General features: G+C 38.1%; 5 protein-coding genes across 13 annotated transcripts in view; 2 read left to right on the top strand and 3 right to left on the bottom strand.

The window, feature by feature from the left end:
* The first annotated feature begins 621 nt into the window (after positions 1–621).
* On the top strand, positions 622–14273 carry Dhps (Deoxyhypusine synthase). Its single transcript, XM_065485127.1, has 9 exons — positions 622–890; positions 945–1054; positions 1107–1271; positions 1339–1557; positions 1611–1803; positions 1853–1956; positions 2010–2135; positions 2197–2299; positions 14191–14273. Exons 1-8 carry the CDS (start codon positions 803–805, stop codon positions 2290–2292), a joined length of 1101 nt encoding a protein of 366 aa, XP_065341199.1. The 5' UTR covers positions 622–802; the 3' UTR covers positions 2293–2299; positions 14191–14273.
* Positions 2389–5731, bottom strand: LOC135940291 (peptidoglycan-recognition protein LE-like). 2 transcript variants are annotated; one of them, XM_065485124.1, is made up of 4 exons: positions 5224–5729; positions 4354–4527; positions 3335–3510; positions 2389–3089 (listed from the first exon to the last, which is right to left on the bottom strand). In XM_065485124.1, the coding sequence occupies exons 1-4, from the start codon at positions 5609–5611 to the stop codon at positions 2709–2711; spliced, it is 1119 nt and encodes a 372-aa protein (XP_065341196.1). In that variant the 5' UTR covers positions 5612–5729; the 3' UTR covers positions 2389–2708. The 2 variants fall into 2 exon arrangements, with proteins under 2 accessions (XP_065341196.1, XP_065341197.1); XM_065485125.1 differs by lacking the exon at positions 4354–4527 and having other exon boundaries at positions 5224–5731.
* The window catches only part of LOC135940285 (b(0,+)-type amino acid transporter 1-like), a 36367-nt gene continuing 19749 nt past the window's right edge, over positions 6235–22852 (bottom strand). Inside the window, exons 2-12 of one of the 2 annotated variants that reach the window (XM_065485114.1) lie at positions 11396–11415; positions 10019–10189; positions 9308–9409; positions 8677–8958; positions 8499–8624; positions 8091–8190; positions 7872–8040; positions 7708–7811; positions 6820–7066; positions 6597–6765; positions 6235–6535 (exon numbers count right to left, since the gene is read on the bottom strand). In XM_065485114.1, the coding sequence (XP_065341186.1) occupies positions 6462–6535; positions 6597–6765; positions 6820–7066; positions 7708–7811; positions 7872–8040; positions 8091–8190; positions 8499–8624; positions 8677–8958; positions 9308–9409; positions 10019–10181 (1536 nt within the window). In that variant the 5' untranslated portion in view covers positions 10182–10189; positions 11396–11415 and the 3' untranslated portion in view covers positions 6235–6461. Of the gene's footprint in view, positions 6536–6596; positions 6766–6819; positions 7067–7707; positions 7812–7871; positions 8041–8090; positions 8191–8498; positions 8625–8676; positions 8959–9307; positions 9410–10018; positions 10190–11395; positions 11547–22852 lie in introns of those variants that run through there. The other variant, XM_065485113.1, reaches the window with a different exon arrangement.
* Positions 13125–16750, bottom strand: Snx16 (sorting nexin 16). 2 transcript variants are annotated; one of them, XM_065485135.1, is made up of 7 exons: positions 16590–16750; positions 16177–16507; positions 15133–15238; positions 14976–15065; positions 14699–14917; positions 14300–14436; positions 13125–14241 (listed from the first exon to the last, which is right to left on the bottom strand). In XM_065485135.1, exons 2-7 carry the CDS (start codon positions 16347–16349, stop codon positions 14208–14210), a joined length of 759 nt encoding a protein of 252 aa, XP_065341207.1. In that variant the 5' UTR covers positions 16350–16507; positions 16590–16750; the 3' UTR covers positions 13125–14207. The 2 variants fall into 2 exon arrangements, with proteins under 2 accessions (XP_065341207.1, XP_065341208.1); XM_065485136.1 differs by having other exon boundaries at positions 16177–16530; positions 16590–16744.
* The window catches only part of spen (split ends), a 64582-nt gene continuing 60747 nt past the window's right edge, over positions 19018–22852 (top strand). For 4 of the 6 annotated variants that reach the window (XM_065485100.1, XM_065485097.1, XM_065485096.1 and 1 more), the window contains exon 1: positions 19030–19436. In XM_065485100.1, the coding sequence (XP_065341172.1) occupies positions 19354–19436 (83 nt within the window). In that variant the 5' untranslated portion in view covers positions 19030–19353. Of the gene's footprint in view, positions 19437–22852 lie in introns of all 6 variants that reach the window. The other 2 variants (XM_065485095.1, XM_065485102.1) reach the window with 2 other exon arrangements.

Here is a 22852-nt window from a genome sequence, read left to right on the forward strand (position 1 = left end):
GAGATCCGTTATTACTTGAGTTTAGGGGCTGGTATCAAAAAAATGTTGCGTGTACCTTAACAGGGGCAATCTTCCCTAACGCAAAATGTACAGAGGTCACTTAAGGAGATGTATACCTTCAACCTAGCTATTTTTTTTTTGACACTTTTAGGGTCTAAGATTATTTTTAAATTTTTATCATATAAATAAATAACGAAAATTGTATTCATACCCACAGAACTACACTATACACACCAGCAGCATAAATATTTATATCTCCTATAATATTATAGGTTACAGCAGTTATTTCTGCCAAAAAAGATATCATAGCTCACTACTTTAGACGGTGGCCGCTCGTTAATACCAGTGAAAGATATAATATATACTGCCACTGGATGCTTCCACAGCTAACTATGGGAAATTTATCATTTACCGTGATAATTTGATTGATTTCGTTAAACAAAGACTCAATGTATTACACATACATTATTTTTGCTTCATAGTCGATTGTCCCATTTTGTCAAAAATTTCCCTTCGCGCGGTTTCTATTTCTACTAAAGCTTCATTTTTTACATTTTGGTGCATCTGCGCACGAGGTACATTCATGATTCACGCCCACATTACCATGTGCTCTCGCGATGTACTTTGTTGACAGTTGACAAGACTAGTAAAATAGCCAAAGGAATATCTGGATTTGGAATTCTATTGCTTCCTTCAGCTTGTTTTCTGGTCATTTGCAGATATATTAGTAAATCGTTGACTGTTGAGCCTTTAGAAACCACAAAATTAGCGAATACAAACCTAAAAAAGAACAATAACAAAAATGGAACAGGGACCGACTATAAGCGGAGCTGAGGAAGCCGTTTTTGTAAAGAGTGAGCAACTCCCGGAAAATACACCTCGAGTGAAAGGTCGGTTATTATATATTCATTATTGTTTTCTGCTATTTTTAATAATCATTTCAGGCTATGACTGGAACAAAGGAATCGATTACCACGAGCTTTTGAATGCTTACAAATATTCAGGCTTTCAAGCAACGAATTTTGGTTTGGCTGTAGAAGAAATCAATAAAATGGTGTGTGATTATTTATCCGAGGATGATTCATAATTATATCACGTTACGTTAGATTGCCAGCCGGAAAGTTCCTTTGAATGATGAGCAAATTGATGAGCTAGAAGACGATGAATTCATCAAACGCAAATCTAGCTGCACTGTATTCCTTGGTTACACGTCAAACATGTCTTCGTGTGGAATCAGAGACACTATTCGTTTTCTCGTACAGCACAAAATGGTATTATATACTTGGATGGAATGTAAAATGATGGAAATTTTGGCTCACCCTTCGTTTAAATTATTAGGTTGACTGCATTGTGACTTCGGCTGGTGGCGTTGAAGAGGACATAATCAAGTGCTTGGCACCAACTTATGTGGGCAGCTTTCGTCTGGATGGGCGAACTCTCAGGGACAAGGGCATCAACAGGATAGGCAACCTGCTTGTCCCTAACAACAATTACTGTCTTTTTGAAGACTGGCTAATGCCCAAGCTCGACGAGATGCTGCAGATCCAGAAGGATACGGTGAAACAGCAAATAATGAATTAAATTCCAGTTAGTGAGCGTCTAATTTGCAGGGTATGGTTTGGACGCCATCAAAAGCCATATCATATCTGGGGGAGGCGATCAATGATCCATCCTCAATCTGCTACTGGGCGGCAAAAAACAAAATTCCAATTTTCAGTCCTGCACTCACTGATGGGAGTCTTGGCGATATGATGTACTTTCATTCTGTTCGAAACCCTGGACTGGTGCTTGACATAATTCAAGGTATGGAATAAATTCTTTCTTAGAGGCGTACTTTAAAATTTAATCTTAGATCTTCGAAGGATCAACACAATGGCAGTGAAAGCCGTGAATACAGGCATGATCATTCTTGGAGGAGGGCTAATCAAACACCACATCTGCAATGCTAATTTGATGGTATAATGATGCCACACGTATTTTGCTGCAATATTTATAAAAAATAACTCTAGAGGAATGGTGCTGACTATTCAGTTTATGTCAACACTGCAAGTGAATTTGATGGTTCAGACAGCGGGGCTCAGCCAGATGAAGCAATTTCTTGGGGTAAAATTAAGAAAGAAGCTCATCCTGTAAAGGTGAATATCAAGAGAGCATGATATTATATTTTGAATAGCAAATAATTGGTTGCTTTGATAGATTTACGCTGATGCTAGTCTAGTTTTTCCTCTTCTGGTTGGAGAAACTTTTGCCCGGGACTACCACTCAAACGTTCCTGAAGCCAAAGCCGATTGAACAAAAGGTAGGACACTTTTTTATATTTTTGGTTTATTTTGTTAGAATTTGGGCCATTGACAATCATGGTTTCAGACTTAAAAGAGAAGCGGTAAATAGTGCATCTTCAACACAACACAAAGTTTTATATTTCACAATGACAAAGTTGATATGAAACATATTATACATTTTTTTAAAGTAAAACTAAAATAAAAAATTTGTTGCATTTCTCACAGCAAATTTTGTTAACATAATCAGCGTTTGGGACAGAAAAGCCGTCACTTGCACAAAGTAAACAACTAAATGAAAATCTAAATCTAAACACCTGTCATTTCATGCACGTTGAGTTGGTGATGAAGAAAATTCTGCCTTTTTAAAGTTCTGTTGCGGTGTTCATTACATCATAATAACTGTTTAAATTCAATTTATCCACAAATTTAAGATCTCTTCGGCAGGTCAATAGTACTGTACCAATGTGGCCATTTTTGCAATTCACTGAAAAACGTTTTACCAGGTGACTCGGTTACAGAAACTTGTCTGTGTCCAATCAGTTTGTAGTCTTCCCTCAATTTTCCTAGTCTCACTCCTTCCTCCATCAAAATTTTGACACTCTTCATTTGTCTGCTTGTTGGTAGCACGTTTACAAACGTTCCAATTACATTGACTCCAATGCTCTTTGTATTGTAGCCTTTGGCGTGAGCGCCGATTTTGTCCCATCCTCGCCCTTCATAAATTCCGCCTTCTCCTCCAACCAAAAAGTTATAAGCGATGTCTGCCCAACCAAAGCTTTCAATGTGATACATCTGGAATTTCCGTACCTGAAAATACAAACAAAATTAATATCAACGCTGAAAAATTCAACCAGTTAGTGACGGCCAATTATCTATTTTTTTTTTAATTTTAGTTGGATTACTTGATTTTTTCAACTCTAAATTTATTGATCGCAAAACATTTAATATTATCAAAATACCAATTCCAATATAGTAATAGAAAAGACTAGGTTACCAATGTGGCATCCTCGCTTGCCTTAAATTTCTTATTTATAATTTTATAAGCCCCCTACCTGGAGGATGCACTGCGAATTGTTGTAGCATGGTTGAGTTGCTGAGTGGCTGATAATTACAAACTCAACTGGAAGCTTGAGATAGTCGCTGTAGTTAACAGGCTGCGCTATCCAATCTACCCTTGAGTAGTATGGCGCCGAGCCTTCTGTCCCGTTGATGAAATTGCTCCCTTTATCTGCAAGTACCACCATATCCTGTTTGATTTGTCTTGAACAAATTTTTAAAACTGCGAATAATAAGAGAGTAAAAGAACTCCAACAAGAGTGACAAACACTTAAAATTGATTGGATTTTGCAATTTAAAAAAAACTAATCTATCTAAAAATTGTATGAATAGAATACCCTTTGCCTGAAGTTAGAAACTTAAATGTTGCAAAGGAAAAAATATTAAAAAAAATCCTAAGGAATATACCCTCTAAAATTTCAAGGAAAATTAGGAAAGAAGGAAAAATAAAAATTTACACACTACTGCACGGTGGAAAAAATACATGCAAATTTGAGCGACACACGGTCAAGTCGTCGGCAGTGCTGTTTATTTGTACAAAAGGCAAATTACTTTCAAACATACAAAAGGAAATGTAAGAGGGCCATCATCTCTCCAGTTATTTCGATTTTTATTCTTAAATTAGCTACCAGTCCTTTTTTAATTAATTATATTTTTCTACGTGTGCACTGATTTCTTGGCTCAACAAGACAAATATTTTGTCGAGCATCTGCAGATTCTACCAGGAAAATGTGTTATCAAAAGAGAAACCATACAAAGTGCAATGATAAAGTGAGAGCAGCCAAGACCATAACTTCTATCTTTGGCCACCCTTCCCCTTGATTTGTCATCACTTGTGCGTCCTCTATAAAACATAGCATCGCTAAAGCTCGTGCGTATTTTCTCTATGTAAGTTTGCAAACAAAGGACTGATTAAACTTGGAGCGAGCGATCATAAAATGGAACAAGTTGTGAAGGATGAGCTACGTAGTAATCCGTCTAGCCATATTTTGTACATTTTATTTCACTGACTCACCATAAATGGGACATTCAATTTGATCGTTGTTATCCTCGCAAGTGTGTTGAAAACTGTGTTGAAGGTTTAAAATTACAATAAGGGATACCAAAAGGCTGATGACGACAACTGAAACCGAAAAAACGGCCAACTGTCTCTTGATAGAATACTTGAGACAGATTTTCGGTCTGAAGGCTGAAACACAATGTAAATTTAAATTAAACACTTAAAACGGGATTTCGTCTGCTACTGTCTTCTTCCGGCGCGGTTGTAATCTTTCAACCACGCATCCGATTGCGTCACAGAAGGCAAAGAAGCCCAGGCGCAACTTGAATTGAATATAGTAAATAGCAGACCCAATAAAAAATCATGATTATATTGTTCGGCTCTTTTTATCTTTATTTTCGTTTAATATCCTAACGTTTGAAATAGACAAAAGTATATCAAGTGTGTTTCAACATCATTGTAACCTAACTATACATATGAATTTTCGCGTCTTTAACAATGAACGAAAGTGGGGAATTTTAGCGAGCACACTATCTGCTGAAATTACTTCCTCACTTCTAAAAATACATTTTTGTGCATCATAGTTGAAAAGCCTTTGTCGGTTGACAAGTTGCAACATGTTCATTTCAAACTCCCTCCAAGCAAATAATGAAAGAGTTTCTCTGTTAATCAGTTGCTAAAGAAATGTTTAGAGCGGTTGTTTTTTTTTGCAAAAATAATTAAATTTGTCGAATTAAATTTGTTGATTTCAAAACTAAACATTTTAAAATAAATCTTTATCAAATGTAACATATGATTAGGTCACGCTACTGATAACTTTATATTTCCATATGCTCCTCAATAATTTGAAATAAAAACCAGTAAAGCTACTTTGATATTGCTCACCATTTTTATCAGAAGTATGAACTGTTTGGTCAGGACACTGTTGGACCTTGCCGAGTACTCGCTCGACAAGTTTGGTCTTATGGTCGTCGGTCAGGTTGGCAGGTTGTCCATTGGGTAGGAGCACTAACTTTTCACCTGATAGTTTTAACTGCTGGAGGCTTGTGTCCATATTGGTCAATTCGAGGGGGCTCATTATCACGGTCACGTCACCATTGTAAACAGCAGTGTTCCCGAAGTGCACGTTGTTCGAATTCTGCACACTGACATTGGAGAAGTTCGTGGGTGGCATTTGAATGGTGACCTGTTGCTTGTCCTCGTCCTCAGACTCGTCGCTGCTGTCCTCTTTGTCAGGCGCCACTGCTGACGGCGTGTCATCGTCTTCAGACATTGTCGAGAGATCCTTTTTAGAAACTGGTGCTGCTTCGCAAAATCATCATAGCAGTCGCACCCAACTGTGAATATTCGCACGTCTTGGATTGTAGCAACAACTAGCTTCGCTAATGATGCGTCTCGGTTAAAGAGAATTCACTCGCTGGCGGCGCCGATGCTACCGACATCTGTGTCACTACCCGCAGCCTTGTCGCGGATTTTGTGGCTTTTGCACTTTCATGACGCCCATGAGCACGCATGCTATTTAATTTTCAATGTTTTCCTCGTCAGGGATTTCCATTGTTAGCTTGAGCATTGGTATTCCAAGCTGCAAACTTGATTCGTGAGGTGAGGGCTTACTCGACTCAGCATATTAACTTTCAATTTTTATCGACAGAAGAGTATTTTTATATTTTTCAACAAGTGAGCTTTTAATCAAATTTAATTAGAAAATAGACTGCCAGAATGTACCATTAATGCCAATTTTTTGCTTTGTTTAAAAACTAGTCGAGAAAAATCAAATATGAACAGTAAATATAGGAAATTTACTTTGTTGATTTATGGCAAAATGCATTATTTTCCTCAAAGAAAAGTTTTAAAATAAAATAAAAATATTGCTTTGCTTTAACTTTCTTTTCATAGTTTTATTTTTCAAGACCGTACAAGTTGGTACAAAAATATAACATTCGGGCTGAGCATCAAGTCAAACAACATATTTTTAGTGCTGAGCTATGTTTGATATCATCTCGTGATACCACAAATAATGCTAACTCTCTGTACAATAATATCACACTTTGAACGTTTGTTCTGTGAAAATTGTCCTGAAAAACTGTTCCTCTTTGTCGTCATAGTGCCTGCTACGATCCTCATTACTTTTCTTCTTCTTCACTGTCGTCGGTTGGCACCACATTGAGCTTCCTTTGTATAAAATCAGTGACGGTATCTAAATATATTCAGTAATTTTAGAACTTGGTGTCTGAAACCTCAATCAAAATTTAGCTTACCAACGCATGAGAGATGAACCTTATAATACACGAAAGGAATGTATACGAGGAAACCGGTGATTATGAATCCAAGAGCGACCAAATATTTAGGATTCGGGTCCGTAGCAATAGGAACAACAGCCAAAAATATAGCAACGGCGAGTACCAAGTAAGGGATTACAATAGGAACCTGTAATGAAAATTACTATAAAACACTGGCACTTGCGAGTGCTCCTTCACAAACCTTGTAAGGTCGCGCGATATCAGCGTGAGATTTCCTCAACACCACCAAAGCAATCATGGCTCCACCGTAGAAAATCCAAATGAGGAAACTGGCGAAATCAATCAAGTTTGCTACATCTCCAGATAGGATGAAAATGCATGAAATAATTCCCTGAAGGATAACTGCAGGGATGGGCGTCAGTCGTTCGCGATGGATATAAGAAAGAACTGACAACATTTGGCCGTTCTTTGCTGCCACGTAGCACAATCTGTAAATATTTTAAATTAAAATCACACTAAGTGGAACTACAGAATTCGCCATATCAAAATTTAAGTCTTTATAATACACAATATAGTATTAAGTTGTAAAACTGAACACAGAACTTAAGTTTTCCCGAATATGAAGACCTGTTTCTAGTCACTTGTCAGACAGATACAATTTCTCAACGATAAATTTACATGCTGATAGTTTAATAACAAAGTACTAAATATTCTCATGCATACCGCAAATAGAAAAGTATGGCATTTCCATATTTCCAACAAATATACAAATATTAAAAATTTGTGGCTAGTGTTCAAAGCTATTTGCATTATAGATAAATCATTTATGGTTGCACTGAATGTTATGCCGGTATAATAAATGACCTCAGACCAAGTTTTCTTGTATCCTTCATAAAAAAACGCACTGGATGATTTATCATTAAAATGACGACACAATAAATATGCACATTTAGCTGGCTTTTCATCAAACGAGAATCACAAAACACCAACAAAACGAAGGCTCATCATTCCAAAAGCGTTATTTTTTCACGTGCTTTTCAATGAATTTTCACCAACACAAATTGACAAAATTTGATCTTGGTTCGAGCCTGATTTCCACTAGATGTGATTTTAAGTATGGGACACATACCTTGAGACACCAAACTGCATACTCAAAGCGCAGCCAATAGTAGAAATTGCAACTCCAATAGGGGCGATAAGTTTCATTGAGCCGAAAATTCTCTCAGCGAACAACTGCAGAGAAAATATGGATTTATAAATTTTATTGGCAAATTTAATCTGTTTTAAACTTACAACTGCCACGGCGGGGGCATTGACCATTTCATTGGCAGAGAGCACAGTCATGTATGACAGGTTCATCAAGCAGTAGACACAAGTGACGAGGGGCACAGCAATGCAAATACTGCGCAGAATGTTCTTCTCTGGCCTCTTCACTTCCTCAGTAACAGTTGTTACCATTGACCTGCATTGGACTCTTATCATTTCTTTATTTGATTTTTCGTGGTTACGTACCATCCATCATAAGCCCAAAGACCAGCGTAAAACGCCAGAGCAATGTTCTTTACTGATGGTGCCTCTCCAGAGAATGGTTCTTTCAGGTTTTCAGTCTTGCCTGAAATATGAAATTATTTACATGAAACGCAAGATTATTAGCCAAATCTATGCTGCCGCCGAGTGATATGCGCGCACAGATATGAGAAGGAGACGCGTGGCGAGAAAAATCTAAATGGTGCAGCATTGAAATTGAACTCATGAATAAAACAATGAGAATCAACATTGCGATTTAACGTTTGTCATGGCATCACCTTGCAGTAAAATACCACGAACCAAAGTGTGCTGTCAATATGCAATACGCGTCTCCCGCTCTTGTTATATATATTGGCCACTAACTTATTGGCAAGTTCACTAGTTTTCTCTAACCTTGGCCAAGGCTAATCAAGCCTCCAATAATGATGGCAAAGCAGACCGCCAGTTTGCTGAACGTGAACAGCTTTTGCATCGTATTGTAAAGCTTCACGCTCACGATGTTGATGGTGGTAATAATAACTGCGAAAAATTACAAATTAGATTTCAGAATTTAACATTTTCTCATTTTTACTTAATCCAATCATGGCGACTCCTTTAGTGATGTAATACTTTTGGTCTTCAGTCAAGTCTTGTCCATAGGCTTCTTCAAACGGTTGGAATGTGTACTGAGCGAAAACGAGAATGATAATGGTTGCTTCAGCAGGTCGCAGACCCATAACGAACACCCATGCGTACACAAAACTGGGCAATGGTCCGAAGAATTTGTGCCTGTTGCCGAACGCCTCTTGGAAGTAAACATATTCTGCTCCAGAGCGAGGGACAACCCCACCCAACTCGGCGAAGGCCAATGCACCTGGAAAAAAGGGTTTAAATTAAAAATCGAAAGCTCCATTCCTATACAATATTTTAGGAAATTCTTGTACAAGAATCTTTGAGAATAAATTTTTTTTTAAATTGGAACACAACTGAGATTTTAAAAGCAAGTCATTCAAGAGTGAGCCTAGCTATAGTAAATTATTTTCTTACCGTCAATGCGGAAACAATTACTTTGTTTTATTTTTCGTTGCCATTAAAAACGATGGTGGCAAAATGCGTTAAGTCTCTTTAAATTGATTTTTATTTTAAGAGAAAGAAAGTTGACGCATAAACTCTGTTTCTAGATTTCTAGTTGGATGAATTGTTTATGTAAAATTAACACTTGCCTAGCATTGAGATGAGACCGCTCACGGCCCAAATGACTAGGGCGAGTCCTACTGAGCCAGCGCGATGAAAAGCAGCCGTAGGGGAAACAAAGATTCCAGATCCTGCAATTAGAAAAAACTTTTTACATATATATTTCTTTGCTCTTGCAGGGTTAGGTAACCGTGAAGCTCATACTTTTGACTGATGATTACGCTCAAAAAGTATGATAACTAGAGTGGTAAGAACAATTATTTCTGAAAATTTTGTATAACAAATAAATTATCTTTTTTAACTGCATCTTATCATAATTTTAACTAATATATTTTTTGGTTATTCTTGTTATTATTATATTAAATATATTATGGACTAAGAAACAGGTGGTAGGGCATACCTACCTACATAAAAAGCAAGCTATTTTTAAGATTATTTAAAAATGAATTATTTAACTACCTCAACACTTAAAATACAACCAATGTTTTTAAAATTTTGAATATTTTTTTCTTTAATTAAAAAATGTGGCAGGAAGTTGCTTAAAAAATAAATGAGATATTTAATTCGATTATTGCGCAACTTCATTCAACACAATTAAGAACGTGACTTTAAAAATGACGTCGCATGTACTTGACCAAACTTTCACTGCGCAAAAATCTAAAGCGCAAGATTGACCGAATAATTAACCTGATTTAACGGCAGAGCGCGGAAACAAATTAGTGAAAAATTCCTGAACTGACCAATCATGACCCCGACGATCAGACTGCTGGCGCTGATCAGCCCAAGTTCACGCTTAAGTTTGATTCCGGTGCCACCGCCGCCGCCGCCGCCATTCTCCTTGCCGGTCTCTTGGAGAGCCACCCCATTCTCAATGGTTATGGGTTCTTGAGTGTCTGCCACCATGGCGGAGCCTGCAAATACCAAGGTGATGGTTAGTGCTCGCGGTCTAGCTCACGACTGATCAAAAAGCCTTTGTGTTTCCCGTTCATGAATAATATCTTTTCAGAAAGTTTTTATTTAAATTGGTGTTATCACCACTGTCGGTGTCATTAATTTTGAAATAATGTTTTTTTAATGAATCTTGTTAGAGAATAACAATTGCTTCAAAGTCATACCGTAACAACACCAATTAACCCAAAAATTAAACTGAAATGATCAAACCAATCGACCCTACGTTATCATAGCATGCTAATAAGTAATATGAATAATGCTAGAAGAGTAATTAATACATTAAGATAAAAATAATGAAGCGATCGATTTTCTGATTTACCGCTTTATGGAAATTGCTGTCAAATTTTGGTTGTCCCTTGCGTATTGGACAACGAGTTAAGGTTCACTTTGGTTAGTAAATTGAAAGTACCATTAAGAAGTGTTCGTTTACATGTAATGCCCTAAATTTATTTTCCAAAAGCACCAGTATTACACTGATACTGAAATACGTTTTCACCGAAATGTCAAATGTCTCTTGCTCTTTTCGATACTCGCATCATCTCTCTTATTGCTCCTAACGAGGGAAAATTATCTTTAACCCCACCGCACGCACTAGAGTGTCCATTGGAGTTATTTTTGGTCCCGAGTTTACCTTTTCCTGAAATTTTTTCCAGAATTCGGGTCCGGTCCCGAGAAAATTTTCTTATTCTTTCGGGAAAACCCGAATCTTCAAAGCCACTTCCTGAGAAATCCCGGCTCGGTTGACGTCATTCCATGCAAATGTCTCAAAAATTTTAATTTGGAGATGTCAAATTTAAAATAAAAAACATAACCGGTTTTCTCTTGCTCTGTACTGCGCACTAGGTAAGCATCTCGCACACAAAATGAAAAAAATATATTTGTTCACCAATTCTTCCCTGGTTCCCTTACCTCGTGCATGTTACCAAATTTTACCATCGGGATTCCTGTCCTGATGAAAAATACCGGATCCCGGCTCGTTTCTCGCAAAGCCGCTTATATTTCTGCTCGGGATCCGGGAAATTACCCCAATATATCCCAAACTGGTGGACGCTCTAGCACGCACTGATTCAGATAGCTAAATTAGCCCATTTAAGGTATGAAAAACTTAGCAGAGGAGAACCTTATCCAATTAACTTGGAGGAGTTAAATTGCAAAGCAGCACTTACCTTTAGTAATAAGTTAGTCGTTTTTGACAGAGTTCTGCGGTGTTCCACGGCGATCTGCTGTAGCAGTTGAACTGGCGAAGCTTTTTTATGCATTCAGGGGCTGGCAGTGGAGTGGGGCTATATAGCAAACAGCTAGGGAATAACAAAAAGGAAACAGGGGCCTGTTGCCTTTTTTCTTTGTTTGTACCCGTCCCTGTGGTGAGCATCTATGCACTGACTTAGACGGCGCATAATAATAATATATTTGCAGGCTGCCCTTATTTATAGTAGTTGAGCAGAGTACATTGTTATCTGCTATCTGAAATGCGAAAAAAGCACAAGCAGGGGAATAATCTCAGAGAATTCCTCATTATATAAACGCGGCTTGAAGCGGTATCGATTATTCTTATTATTGCTCAGCTGCATCAACACTTTATTCCTCTCCAGGGTTGATCATTATATATGGCAGGCCCTATGCGATAAATTAATAGCAAACACGGTGGCTGATATTTGTCGTTGGCGTGGGGCGCGTGGACAATCTTATCGATCGTAGTGAATTTGCCTCAAAACTTCCTCGAATTATTATGAACATAAAGCACGAATTTCGCAACACCGCCATTGTGGAGCATTTTCCCGACAGAAAAATTGTATGGATGATATTCTTGCTGTTCTTTCCATTTAATCGATCACTAGCCAAAGAGTTAATTAAAGATTAAAGTCTTGAAATAATTTTTCTTTCTGTCGATATTCTAGAATACATTTTCGAACTAACTACAATAAGAAATTGATAGGCTGCACGTCGACAACAGATATTAATCATAATAGTTGTAGCAAACATGAAGTTTTCAAGTTAATGAAATGTAATTTAGGATTTTATAAAAACTCAACATCGTATTAACTGAATGAAATAAGTTAACAATCTAACATTCGTTGTGCCAATTCTAATGCTAACTTAATGTTAACTAATTTTATACTCAGGTTTAGTCATTTTTCAGCAAGAAACCGTTCATGGTTATATTTACAGTTATTTGTATCACAGTACTATCAATTGACTGCGATTAAAGTTTAATAACGCGTGTCACAGTGGGTAAAATAAACTAAGCTATTAGAGTTTCACAAAAGAACACCTTGTTTTGGAAAACCTTTGCAAAATCGAATAAAACTTTCCCAAAATTGCTTTAAAAAGGTATCATCAAAACCATGGACGTAACGCGGGTTAGTGAAAAATTAACTTATTAGCTAGGCACCCAAATTAGTCTCTTCTTGCATTCGCACGGTCAATGAGTATATTATGAGCCAAGCATGCAGGCAATGCTTTTACTTTGGATTTTAGTGTCGTTAATTTGAATATAAAGGACATGCCTAAACCTTTGCTGACCCCTAGTAGAGTTATTACCTCGTTTCATTTCTGCCCTATTGAAGAATTAGATTGCCACCGGTCAACACCAGTTCACTTTCCCAAGCAGCATGCAGCACTTCCTCTCGCTGCCCAAGTTCAGCAATAACTTCACGCATTTTATTTTCTTACCATTGGCTCTCCATCCCTCGTGTTTTGATTGTTTTCACGAATAAATAAGTGCTGAACGATATGTTTTTGTAGAGATTGACTAAGAGTCTTGTGTGTTTCAATACCACATTGTTAAATACTTGAAAATTCCTTTGAGTTCCAACTTTTGGGGACTTGCGTGATCAAACTCATAGTGGCATTTTAATAGAGATTAAAGCCATTATGTAAAGCAAACAACTAGTATTTGTGCAAATCCATAATTATATTTATTTATTTAATTACACATAATAGATCAAAAATTACTTAGTTACAAAACTTACGATTTTTTTTAGGCGACGCTAACCTCTAAAATACCGACCATTTTTCACTAATATGCTTCTCTAGATTCAAAGTATTTTTTTTATTTTCGCTTTAAAATGGACAGTTCCTTTCTTCGGCAATCATATATCGTTATTTTTTCAGTTTAAATATTCTATCAATATATATTGGTACAGCTCAAACTAAAAAGTTTGAAGCCAGGGGGCAATTATCATTATTTTAATTGGTTTATCATTGACTTTTACGTTGTATTTTTACTTGACTTCATGAAAAAATAATATTTTTTTGAAATTTAGATGAGCTACTTGTTCTGCCTGTTTGACTAAAGACCGCAATAAGCATATTATTTGTCATATGAACAAAAACGTTATGAGCAAGCCAAGTTTCTGAATTCTGTGCTTTGAATATTAAAAGGCACAATTATTACTGGAAGTGCACTTAAAGCAAATTTCGTTACTAACTCTACCAAAAAGTACAAAATATATACTTTTATCTATGGCAAGGTTATTTGTAAAAATGCTAACAAAATCTTTCAAATTTCGAGTCAGTTAAAAACTAATCCTCTAGGACACACATCATGTTAAGCGATCCTGGAGGTAGTAGTTTAATGTTACTAAAATACGGTTTTCTGAGAAGTGACATGTTAAAGATGTAGCACCATAGAGACCATGCGTAACAGGTATTCGGACTGAAGGCGTTATATTTTATAAATAATGATATACTTAGGAATGTTATTGCACAAAGACTTGACGCTAAGAGCACTATCAGTTAACGTCCGACAGACTTAAACAAATACACTAACGATAAATAACTACAAAAAAAATGCAAAAGTGCTTTTTCAATGAGCAAACCAAATCATCTGATTTTGTTTTAACACCGTTAGTGAAACTGTATTGTCAAAACTGGCCCTGATTAGTTTTACAAATTTATAAGACCAAAAAGGCATTCATTAAAATCTTACTATATCACAACCGACATGATTTTGTTCCAGAAGACGCCAGCATCATGTCAGACCTCCGTCTTACTGCATTGACTACAATTGCTGTGGAAAATATTAAAAGTGTGAAAATGCAATTACAGATTTTAAAGCATAGCCAAACCTTAATCGTTGCTTCAGCTGTTCATTCTCTAATGTTGTTTGGTCCAAAGCTTCTTTCATAGTGTGTAGCATTAACTCCTTCTCAACTAACTCGAGGCGAGCTTGCTGCAAAGTGTCCATCAACGCTTCAAGAGCAGCCTGAGGGAAATTGTTTTATATACGAATTTACAAGCCTCAAAATTATCAAGAAAATAAATATTCAAAGTAATTTGTTTTCAAGGAAAAATTACAATAAATTCATTAAAAATTGTTGCCCAAAATTATGGCTAGTGATAATGAATGATGAAAATGCATAACATTTTTTTTATAAATTGTCACTATTTCTCGAGTTCAATTTATAGATAATGGGATTATAGGACATTAACTCCATCAAAAATTATTTAGATTTTATGAAACGCACTCTTGACTCATCCATTCCATCAGCAGCTGTTGGAGGTTCGTCAAGGCAAAAAAACTCTCTCAATGCCATGCTAAGTTGCAACTGCTCTTTCTTGAACATGCAATCTATGAACTCCTGAAGGCCCATGGTCCTCTCCTGGATGAATCTGGGGTTGAAATTATCGCCAAACCAGCGTTTTCTAGGTAACGGTAGCTCAACATCAGGAAAGTCAGTCTTTAACTGAAATGTAAGAAAGGTATTCAAAATTTGAGGTCAGCCAAAATAAGAATCGCGTTACTCTGTTATAAAGGCGCACAAAATCGGTGTACCTCCTGAAAACAAACCAGCACTCGCCAGTTGCCAAGTTATCTATCCTCAGCTTGTACACCTGTGGTGTGGAGCGGGACAAATTTCAAATATTAGCTTCTTGCAAATTTTCGACTGCACAAACTTACAGTGAACCTAGCCCGTTCTTCCATCACTTCATGGCCGATTATGGGACATCTGTAGTTTGACAGCATTGTGAAACTGTCATTTGTATTGCTAACGATTCCCCGAAATCTGTGAGGTTAGATTGAGAGGTTGGCTAATACATTAAAAATAAGAAAAAGGTCAAAATTTAAAAATTCAAGCTTGAAATTTGTTGAGCCATTTTTATATTGCGCCAGCAGAGTTTGAAAATTTCACGAAATCATGAAATTTCTATTAAAAATTAGAAAATTGAAGTAAAACTAGAAGAAATTTCATCCTTTTTCTTGGAAATGCACAGGTTAAATAAATATTTTATTTAAATAAGTTTTGATTAATAAATTTTGCAGTTCATCAACAAAAAACTCATTTTCGCATATTCAAAAAATAGTTCAATGCCAACAACTGGTTGAAGCTAATTAAGCTATTTTTTAATTTTAATATTTCATGAAAGTAAGTTCTAAAAAACAAAGGCTGTAAGCTGCATAACATTTTTTAGAGTAGGTTAGGACTGTTACTCAGCAAATTTACAAGCCATCATGTCTTTGTTATGGTTCTCTCTATTATGTTAAATTAATAACAACAACTATAATGAGACAGTTAGACATACAGATATTAGGGCAAGAGTACAAAAAATAAAGAAACAGCTACACAAGAAGAGGAGACCTCAAATTTAAATTATGTTGGGACTCGCGCTTTCCGCTCACTTTTAACTTCTCGGTCAGATGGGAAAGAATCAATGACCCTATCCTACCATGAAGGGCGAGTTAGTCAAAAACAGAGTCCTCAACAATTTAAAATTAAGTATCTAATTTAAATTTAAGCAACCAAACACGTTCTCATTTTAATGACAAAACCTTTGTTGATAGATTAGATGTAGTTTAATTGATGGAAGCCTAATTGAAAAAATTGAAAAGGAAAATACTGTGCTTTTAACCAATGGGCGAATGTTTAAATTAAAAACACATGACATCTTAAAAACAATATTACAACAGTAGATATGAATAGCATTGCTTTCTTATCCAAATCACCTGATGGTCGGCGACGGCGTTCTGCTGTCACATGCCTCAGCACCCGCACCAGCATTGTCCTCCTCCTTGCTGGCAGCGTGTAGCCCCGAGATTGAGGCACTCAATGGGGTGGCCGTGGACGGCTCAGAGGTGGAGGAACTTCTGCTGCTCGTGCTCGCCATGATCAAAGGCATCCGACCCCTCAATTTATAATCATATCAGATGACGAATGGTCAGTATCGCTTTGCTAAAGCTGCTGTGGCACACGTCACGAAGATCATCTTGACAGCGCAGACTTGACGGGGACGAGAAACAGCAGTGACACACTCCACTCTGACGACTTTCTATTCCTCTGAAATGCGAAACGGGGTGTAACTGTAACGCAATCGTTTTGGCTTCGACTTCATTAGTCGCTTCTATGGTTTCTTATTTACCTTGCGGTTGTTTTTCCTCCTGTTATTTCCGACAAATTGGTATTGCTGTGCTCTCGGGGTTTGTTTTCGTAGATGATATAACCACACACACAAATATCAACTACATACACACGACACGATACACGATCGCAAGTTCCTCAATCAAAAAATCCCAAACCCAGAGCTTAGACTGAGACTGAGAAGGAGCGCACCATGCGGCAACTACGGAGAACTGCGTGCAATTTGAAGGTGATGAGCGCGCGTACTCAAATTACACAGAGATTTTAAGATTTTTTTCGAATTTTTGTCCCATTCGAGCAGAGTGTAATTATGAAACAAGATCAAGTTCTTTGGAATTTAAGTAGTAAAAGATTATTAACTGAAATTAGACTAAATTACTTAACGTGCCGAATCAAAATGATAGAAAAATACGAAAAATATATTTAATTTTGTATTATTTAGAGTACAATAATTAACTCTTTGGCCGCCAGAAATCAAGCAAGAGGGTCGCATTGATATGACTTTTTATAGTATCGAGGCAATGCGAGATATTTAAACATTTCTGGGAGTATTATATTTCTGGCTGCCCAGTGTCAGAGATGGCAAATCAACTAACTTGAAATAATTTTCAAATATAGCTCGACGGGCTGGGAGGCGCACCGGCACCGACTCGCCACTTGCTGGTTTCCACACCTTTCAGCGGCTTTTGGGACAAATGTCTAGCGTTTCAATTAAAGATCAGGGTGCGAGGAGGCGAAAAGATGGCCACATTGGGACCAAGCTCCTCTGCGCCCATTCCTACTCGGGCCTTATTTTGTCTACTCGGCGGTGTGAGATTTGGACCCGGTGCAAGCTCATAGTTCGCGGGAAGGGCTGAACAGAGGCTAAAAATTTATTGGAATGTTTTACATTATTGTACAAATCTTCTCTGGATTATATTATGGAAATACCAAAAAATCAGTAAGATTTTGCTGCCTCCTTTTTCTCAAGCTCCTCTTTTCAATTATTTTGTGGTTTGTATTTTTCCGTTCTAGATAATTTTGGAGCTTAGATGACTAATTTCCCTGTCTACATTTTATCAGCAAAATTAAAGCGTTTTTTAATGATCCGTTTAGCTAAACTAATTTTCAAAAACGGTTACAGACCTTTGGTCTTCGGTGTCTATAGTATAATTTTTTATTCAAATTTGCTCTTCACAATTTAGTAAAAAACGATTTCTCATTTACTATTAAATTAATTTTGGGTCCAACAAATCAACATTCCACTTGGAAAGTTAGTGTTTTCGTTTTCATGGTGTAGACTTAACATTTATTCAACTTTTCCGTATTTTTTGAAAAATCGATTAACCATTAACAAAAATCACCCCCAAAAATATCTGCCCTAAGCATATTTCTTGCGGAAAAAAACAATATTTTTTTTAAAGATTTTTTGTTTTGCAATTTTCCTGCTCACAGTTCTGGATTTAATTTGATTTTTATTGATGAGACGTTTATTAGCATAAAAGTATTGGCAAAACCACGAAGTTTTCGCGGTGAACTAGAGGCGTCGCAAGTGTTGGCGCAAAGTCCGTTCACCGCCGTGAGATGTCTACCAAAGACATTTCACTCTTTAAACCCTCGTAATTGTAAAAAAGACTACACAACAGCAGAATCGAACCAGAAAGAGCGAGCTATTCGGCGAGAACACATTGATAAGTAGTGCGAATAAGAGCGCAACGTTACAATCAACTTAACGTTTTATATAATTTATATTTTATTTACACCGTCTGTATGCTTCTTGACGTGAAATTTATGGGAAAATTATAAAATATTCATAGTGTTCTGAACGAAGTGTTCTTTACCAATTGAGAATAATTCAAAGTAGTGAAAATTTCATCTTCATTATGCGTCCGATGATTATATAATCGAAAATATTGTGCTGATTTTCCAAAATTGCAATATCCGATACAATCTATGCTGCAAGCCTGAAGATGAGGCAAGGTTGGATTTCCCTCATTATTCTGTGTTGGCTTCAGGTTTGTTTGAAATTCTCCCTTTAGAAATTCCGGGCTCAGCTGACAAGCGCCGAGACATAATTAAAAATTCGCAAAAAAAATTCGCAGAGCCGTCTGCAATTAGTCTAATTAAAAATCCTGCAGGCGGAGGAAAAAATAAGACACGCACTGCTGCTGCGAAGGAAACCAGGAGAGCGAGAAGCAACCACCGCGTTGGGGGTGTGGTGGGGTGAGATGAGTCGTTCGAGTAACGAGCAAGAAGCTCATTTAATTTTTCACTAATTCAACCCTTTGAGGCATTTCAATAGCTGGCACGGCAGCAAAATCAATTACATTCAGCGTTGGTGTGCAAACGTCTGGGGCTGGGGCAGACTCCCCTCTCTCGTTGAATCGAGCCGAATGAACTCGCCAAGAAGCAAGACTCGCCCTGCGCCTGCACACCGCTCTCAACGCGGCTGCGGTCTCGAAAAGAGCTGTTCGACGAGCCTCGTGCACAGCAGAACGAGCTCCCGCCATCGTGACGTCATTCGTGTAGTGTAGTGCGTCAAGCAGTAATGTGCCGTGAAGAGTATAGAATAATATTGCAGCTGTAATACCTTTGATTATTATATTGCTATGGTGTGCTAATTATTCGGCGGCAGTGCGACACTATTGCGACACGGAGTTGTCTTCGTTTTCACGTCCGAAGGCATCGAGTTTGTCCATCCATTTTGCTGAAATTCAAGAAAGTTGAGCTTCAGAATGGAAAATCTATTCGGATCGACTCAATGAAGACCGGAGGTGGCCAAGACGATGGTTAGAGAGACTCGCCACCTTTGGGTTGGGAATTTGCCGGATAATATCCGAGAAGATAGAATTAGGGAACACTTTAAAAGGTAAGTCAAATTCTATTTTTCTTTTCGCGAAAAAAAAATACAAATCAACAAATCGCCTTTGAACGAAATACTTCCAAATTTTTCAAAATCCAAAGTCAAAAAATTCTACCAATTTTAACATAAATTTCCTTCGAAAATTTTCCATTGTCCTTTACGGCGTAAAGCAATAGCGTAAGCATGCGAGGAAAATCTCGCGGATGCCATAGAGATACTATTGAAAACACATTTTCTAATTAGCTTAAAAATTTTACAACGAACTGTATTGTTTCCCGTCCGACCTTGCATATCCGCGGATGCGTCATCCGATGTGTGCGATAATAAATAATGCGATTGAATGGATTTCTCAGAATTAGTTTTTAATTGGTCGCATTCCACTTACTTTGATAATCGAATATATATTTCGCACGGCATTTTAGTATTAAATTATCCTGAGAGTTAAACCATAGTCGCGAGTAAGAAATCATACGCTATGCATCTTGCTGGAATACAATCATGATAGCATAGCGACTATTGCGAGATGAACACTGTCTTCAATGACGCAGATTAACAAAACCCAGCATTTATTTTTTGAAAAAAACTTTTGTTCGTGCACTTGAAATTCCATTTCCAGTCTGAAATGACTTCCTGCCCGCTACAGAACAAAATATCATGAAATTCCCAGTCTCGTTCAATTCAGCCAGCGAAATACCGCAGTGTCCCATGGCGGGAGTTGATATTGGTTTGGCCTTTGTTTCAGTCAGTCCATCCAGCCGACGCATGTTAATTTTACTATTTTCCTTGGCTGACTATTAGAAACTTAGCTCGCTTTCCTCCCTGGGCAGAGAGAGAGATTGCAACACGGCTTGCAGGATGGATTACACACGACACGTTTCTTGCTGCTGCAGAAGTAAAGGCAATTTGCAGTGCGTTCACCTTTCCCCAGCCTGGGCTTGCATTATTACTGCACAAACTGCCTCTCGCAGTAATAACCAGAATATTAGTATATGTAGAGTAATAATCATACGTGCACACACAGTCATGTAATGCGCGTCGCGGCTGTGGAAAATTTTTATCACTACCAGAGCGAAAGTCCGGCTCGCAACAGACGTTGAATGAGGTGATAAAGTTGGATTGCCTGTAAAAATAAAAATCGACAAAGTTTTTACGGGAAACAGGAATATAATATTATGGCAATAATTCTTTCTCCGCGTTTGTCACAAGCTAAAGGCTACACAAAGTTTAATACTTGAATTCGCGGAAGGTGAGAAGGATCAAATTCATTTCAAGGGCCAAGTTCGCTTTAAACATGAAATCAATCCTGATGACTGTGTTTGAATCGCACCTGACTCACCTTTTTCGACCTTAGTAAGGTGGCTGATTACTGTTACGACATCTAATTAACGGGTTTGTTAGCCACTGATAAGGCTCATGTGGGTGCTAGCTATTTTTAGGCACGGCCGCTATCTAACAATAAGCGCCAAGAGCGCGATTCCTGAAAAGCATGCAGGAAATGCTCTCTGGCTTGATTCAACCCTTTATACTTGTCTGTGTCTTGAAAAATCTCAATTTGAAATCAGCGGGCGATATGATTTGAGGAAGTTTAACGACCTCGGTGTAGCAGCACGCTGGTTTGCGACCTTTTTGCAGAAACCGAGCGAATAAAAAATCAGCGGCTAAGGTCGCAATTCGGCTCTAGATTTATGAGCACAACGCGAGGCCATGATGTAATATTGCGTCCGTCGACCATGGCTGAAGGGCTGGTCGTTCTATAACGCTCGATTTTTTTGCCAGCAAATCCGGTTTGTATATTAATTTAATGCAAAGCTTTAGAATATAAAATCAATTCACCAAGCCACAAAAACACTTCCTATCAAAGTATTTTCCTTTTCTACTCTCTAAATTTTGATACTAAAGACCGAAACATTTATGTACCCCTCGACGGCAGCGGACTATTTAGTTATCTTTGAGTGGCCACCCGAGGGTCAAACGGTTAATTACCACGAGGGCCGAATTTGAATTAATGCCGCGGAGGTGGCTCGCGATCGCATCACGTGGGAATGACAAGCCCAAAGGTCGTGCCACTGTCACCGGCCGTAATTGACGGGCGGCGTCCCCTTCAGCCAGCCAGCCAGCCAGGCTAATTGCGAATACGCTATTTTCGCTGCCGGAATTTCAGTCCGTCAGCAATTAATAATTCCGAGTGGCAACGCGGCGGCGGCCAGAGAGAGAAAGCCCGGTCTGGCGGCCCGAAACTTTTATGGAATAAAGAAGCAAGCTTGGGAAGAACGCGATGCGACGTTGTCACTTCCTCTGAATTATTAACATTACAATGCAATCGTAAAAAAAACGGGAGCAAATACAATTGGACCAGCCGCCGAGCTGAAAAAGGGCGCGTTTTATTATGTACAGCGCACCCAGATGGCCTCCTCCCCATTATGCCATTACACTGTCTCCGTGCCGGCCGCCCCTCGCGAGCGCAAAACCATTTTCGAAGGGATGCATGCGTGAAAAGGGGGTTTAAATTGTCAGCCGCCTTTGTCGTCTAGTCTGGCCATGGCCAGGCCAAGCCAGGGTGGTTTGCAACGCGGAGCGGCCTGCCAGTCTGTCAGTATCTCTTTCGTTGCAATTCTCGCCAAAATCTGGTATGGCGAGAGAAAAGCCGAAAGCCGCTTGCTATGCTGGCCCACGATAAGAATCATGCGCCAAAATGCCATTTCGCAGGCAGACGTAGCAGTCAGCTCTCAAAAAGAATATATTACGAATGAAGAATACCTTTCCGTCGATGAATTAAATCCGTTGAGGTGCACATTTTTTTCGCTCGGCACTTTCAACCATTTAAACCCAGTGTTGCTTCAAAAATTTGTTTCCTTTATTGCCAGCACTGAAAGATCCAAATTAATTATGGAATATTTTGAAGCTGTGGTCCGTCCCGCACTTGATGTGAACGTGTTGGAGCCGTTGGAGGTCGCGACATTACTGAAACCTCATGGTAGGGAGCGGTGTTCAGGTGGCAGCACCCTGCGTGAAGGGGAGGTTTGTTATATATGGTCAGTGCAATGAACTACCAAGACACAACATAATCTTCTCTCCCGTTATGGAATTCCGGGAGGGAGAAACATCACTTTACAGGACCCCATGCCGTCACCTCTTTCTGTAGCTCAATAGCTAAAATACGCGTCCCTTCCTGTGAATGGTTGAAGTGATTTTGGGGATACGAAAAATTTCAAGAATGTCACGAACCAACTGATTCAAACCAACTGATTATATGGTTATAAATTGCTAATTACTTTTTGTATTATCATTCAAAATTGCGTCTGCCAAGGCAAAAAAAAGTTTGGTATTTTCGAAACTATGCTTTTAACTGATTCTTAATTGCTTAGTAAGGGATGGCAAATGAATTCAAACTATATATAAGAGTGTTCGTGATTTGACTTAAA

Source organism: Cloeon dipterum, chromosome 3 (genome assembly GCF_949628265.1).
Source record: "Cloeon dipterum chromosome 3, ieCloDipt1.1, whole genome shotgun sequence".
Lineage (NCBI taxonomy): Eukaryota > Metazoa > Arthropoda > Insecta > Ephemeroptera > Baetidae > Cloeon > Cloeon dipterum.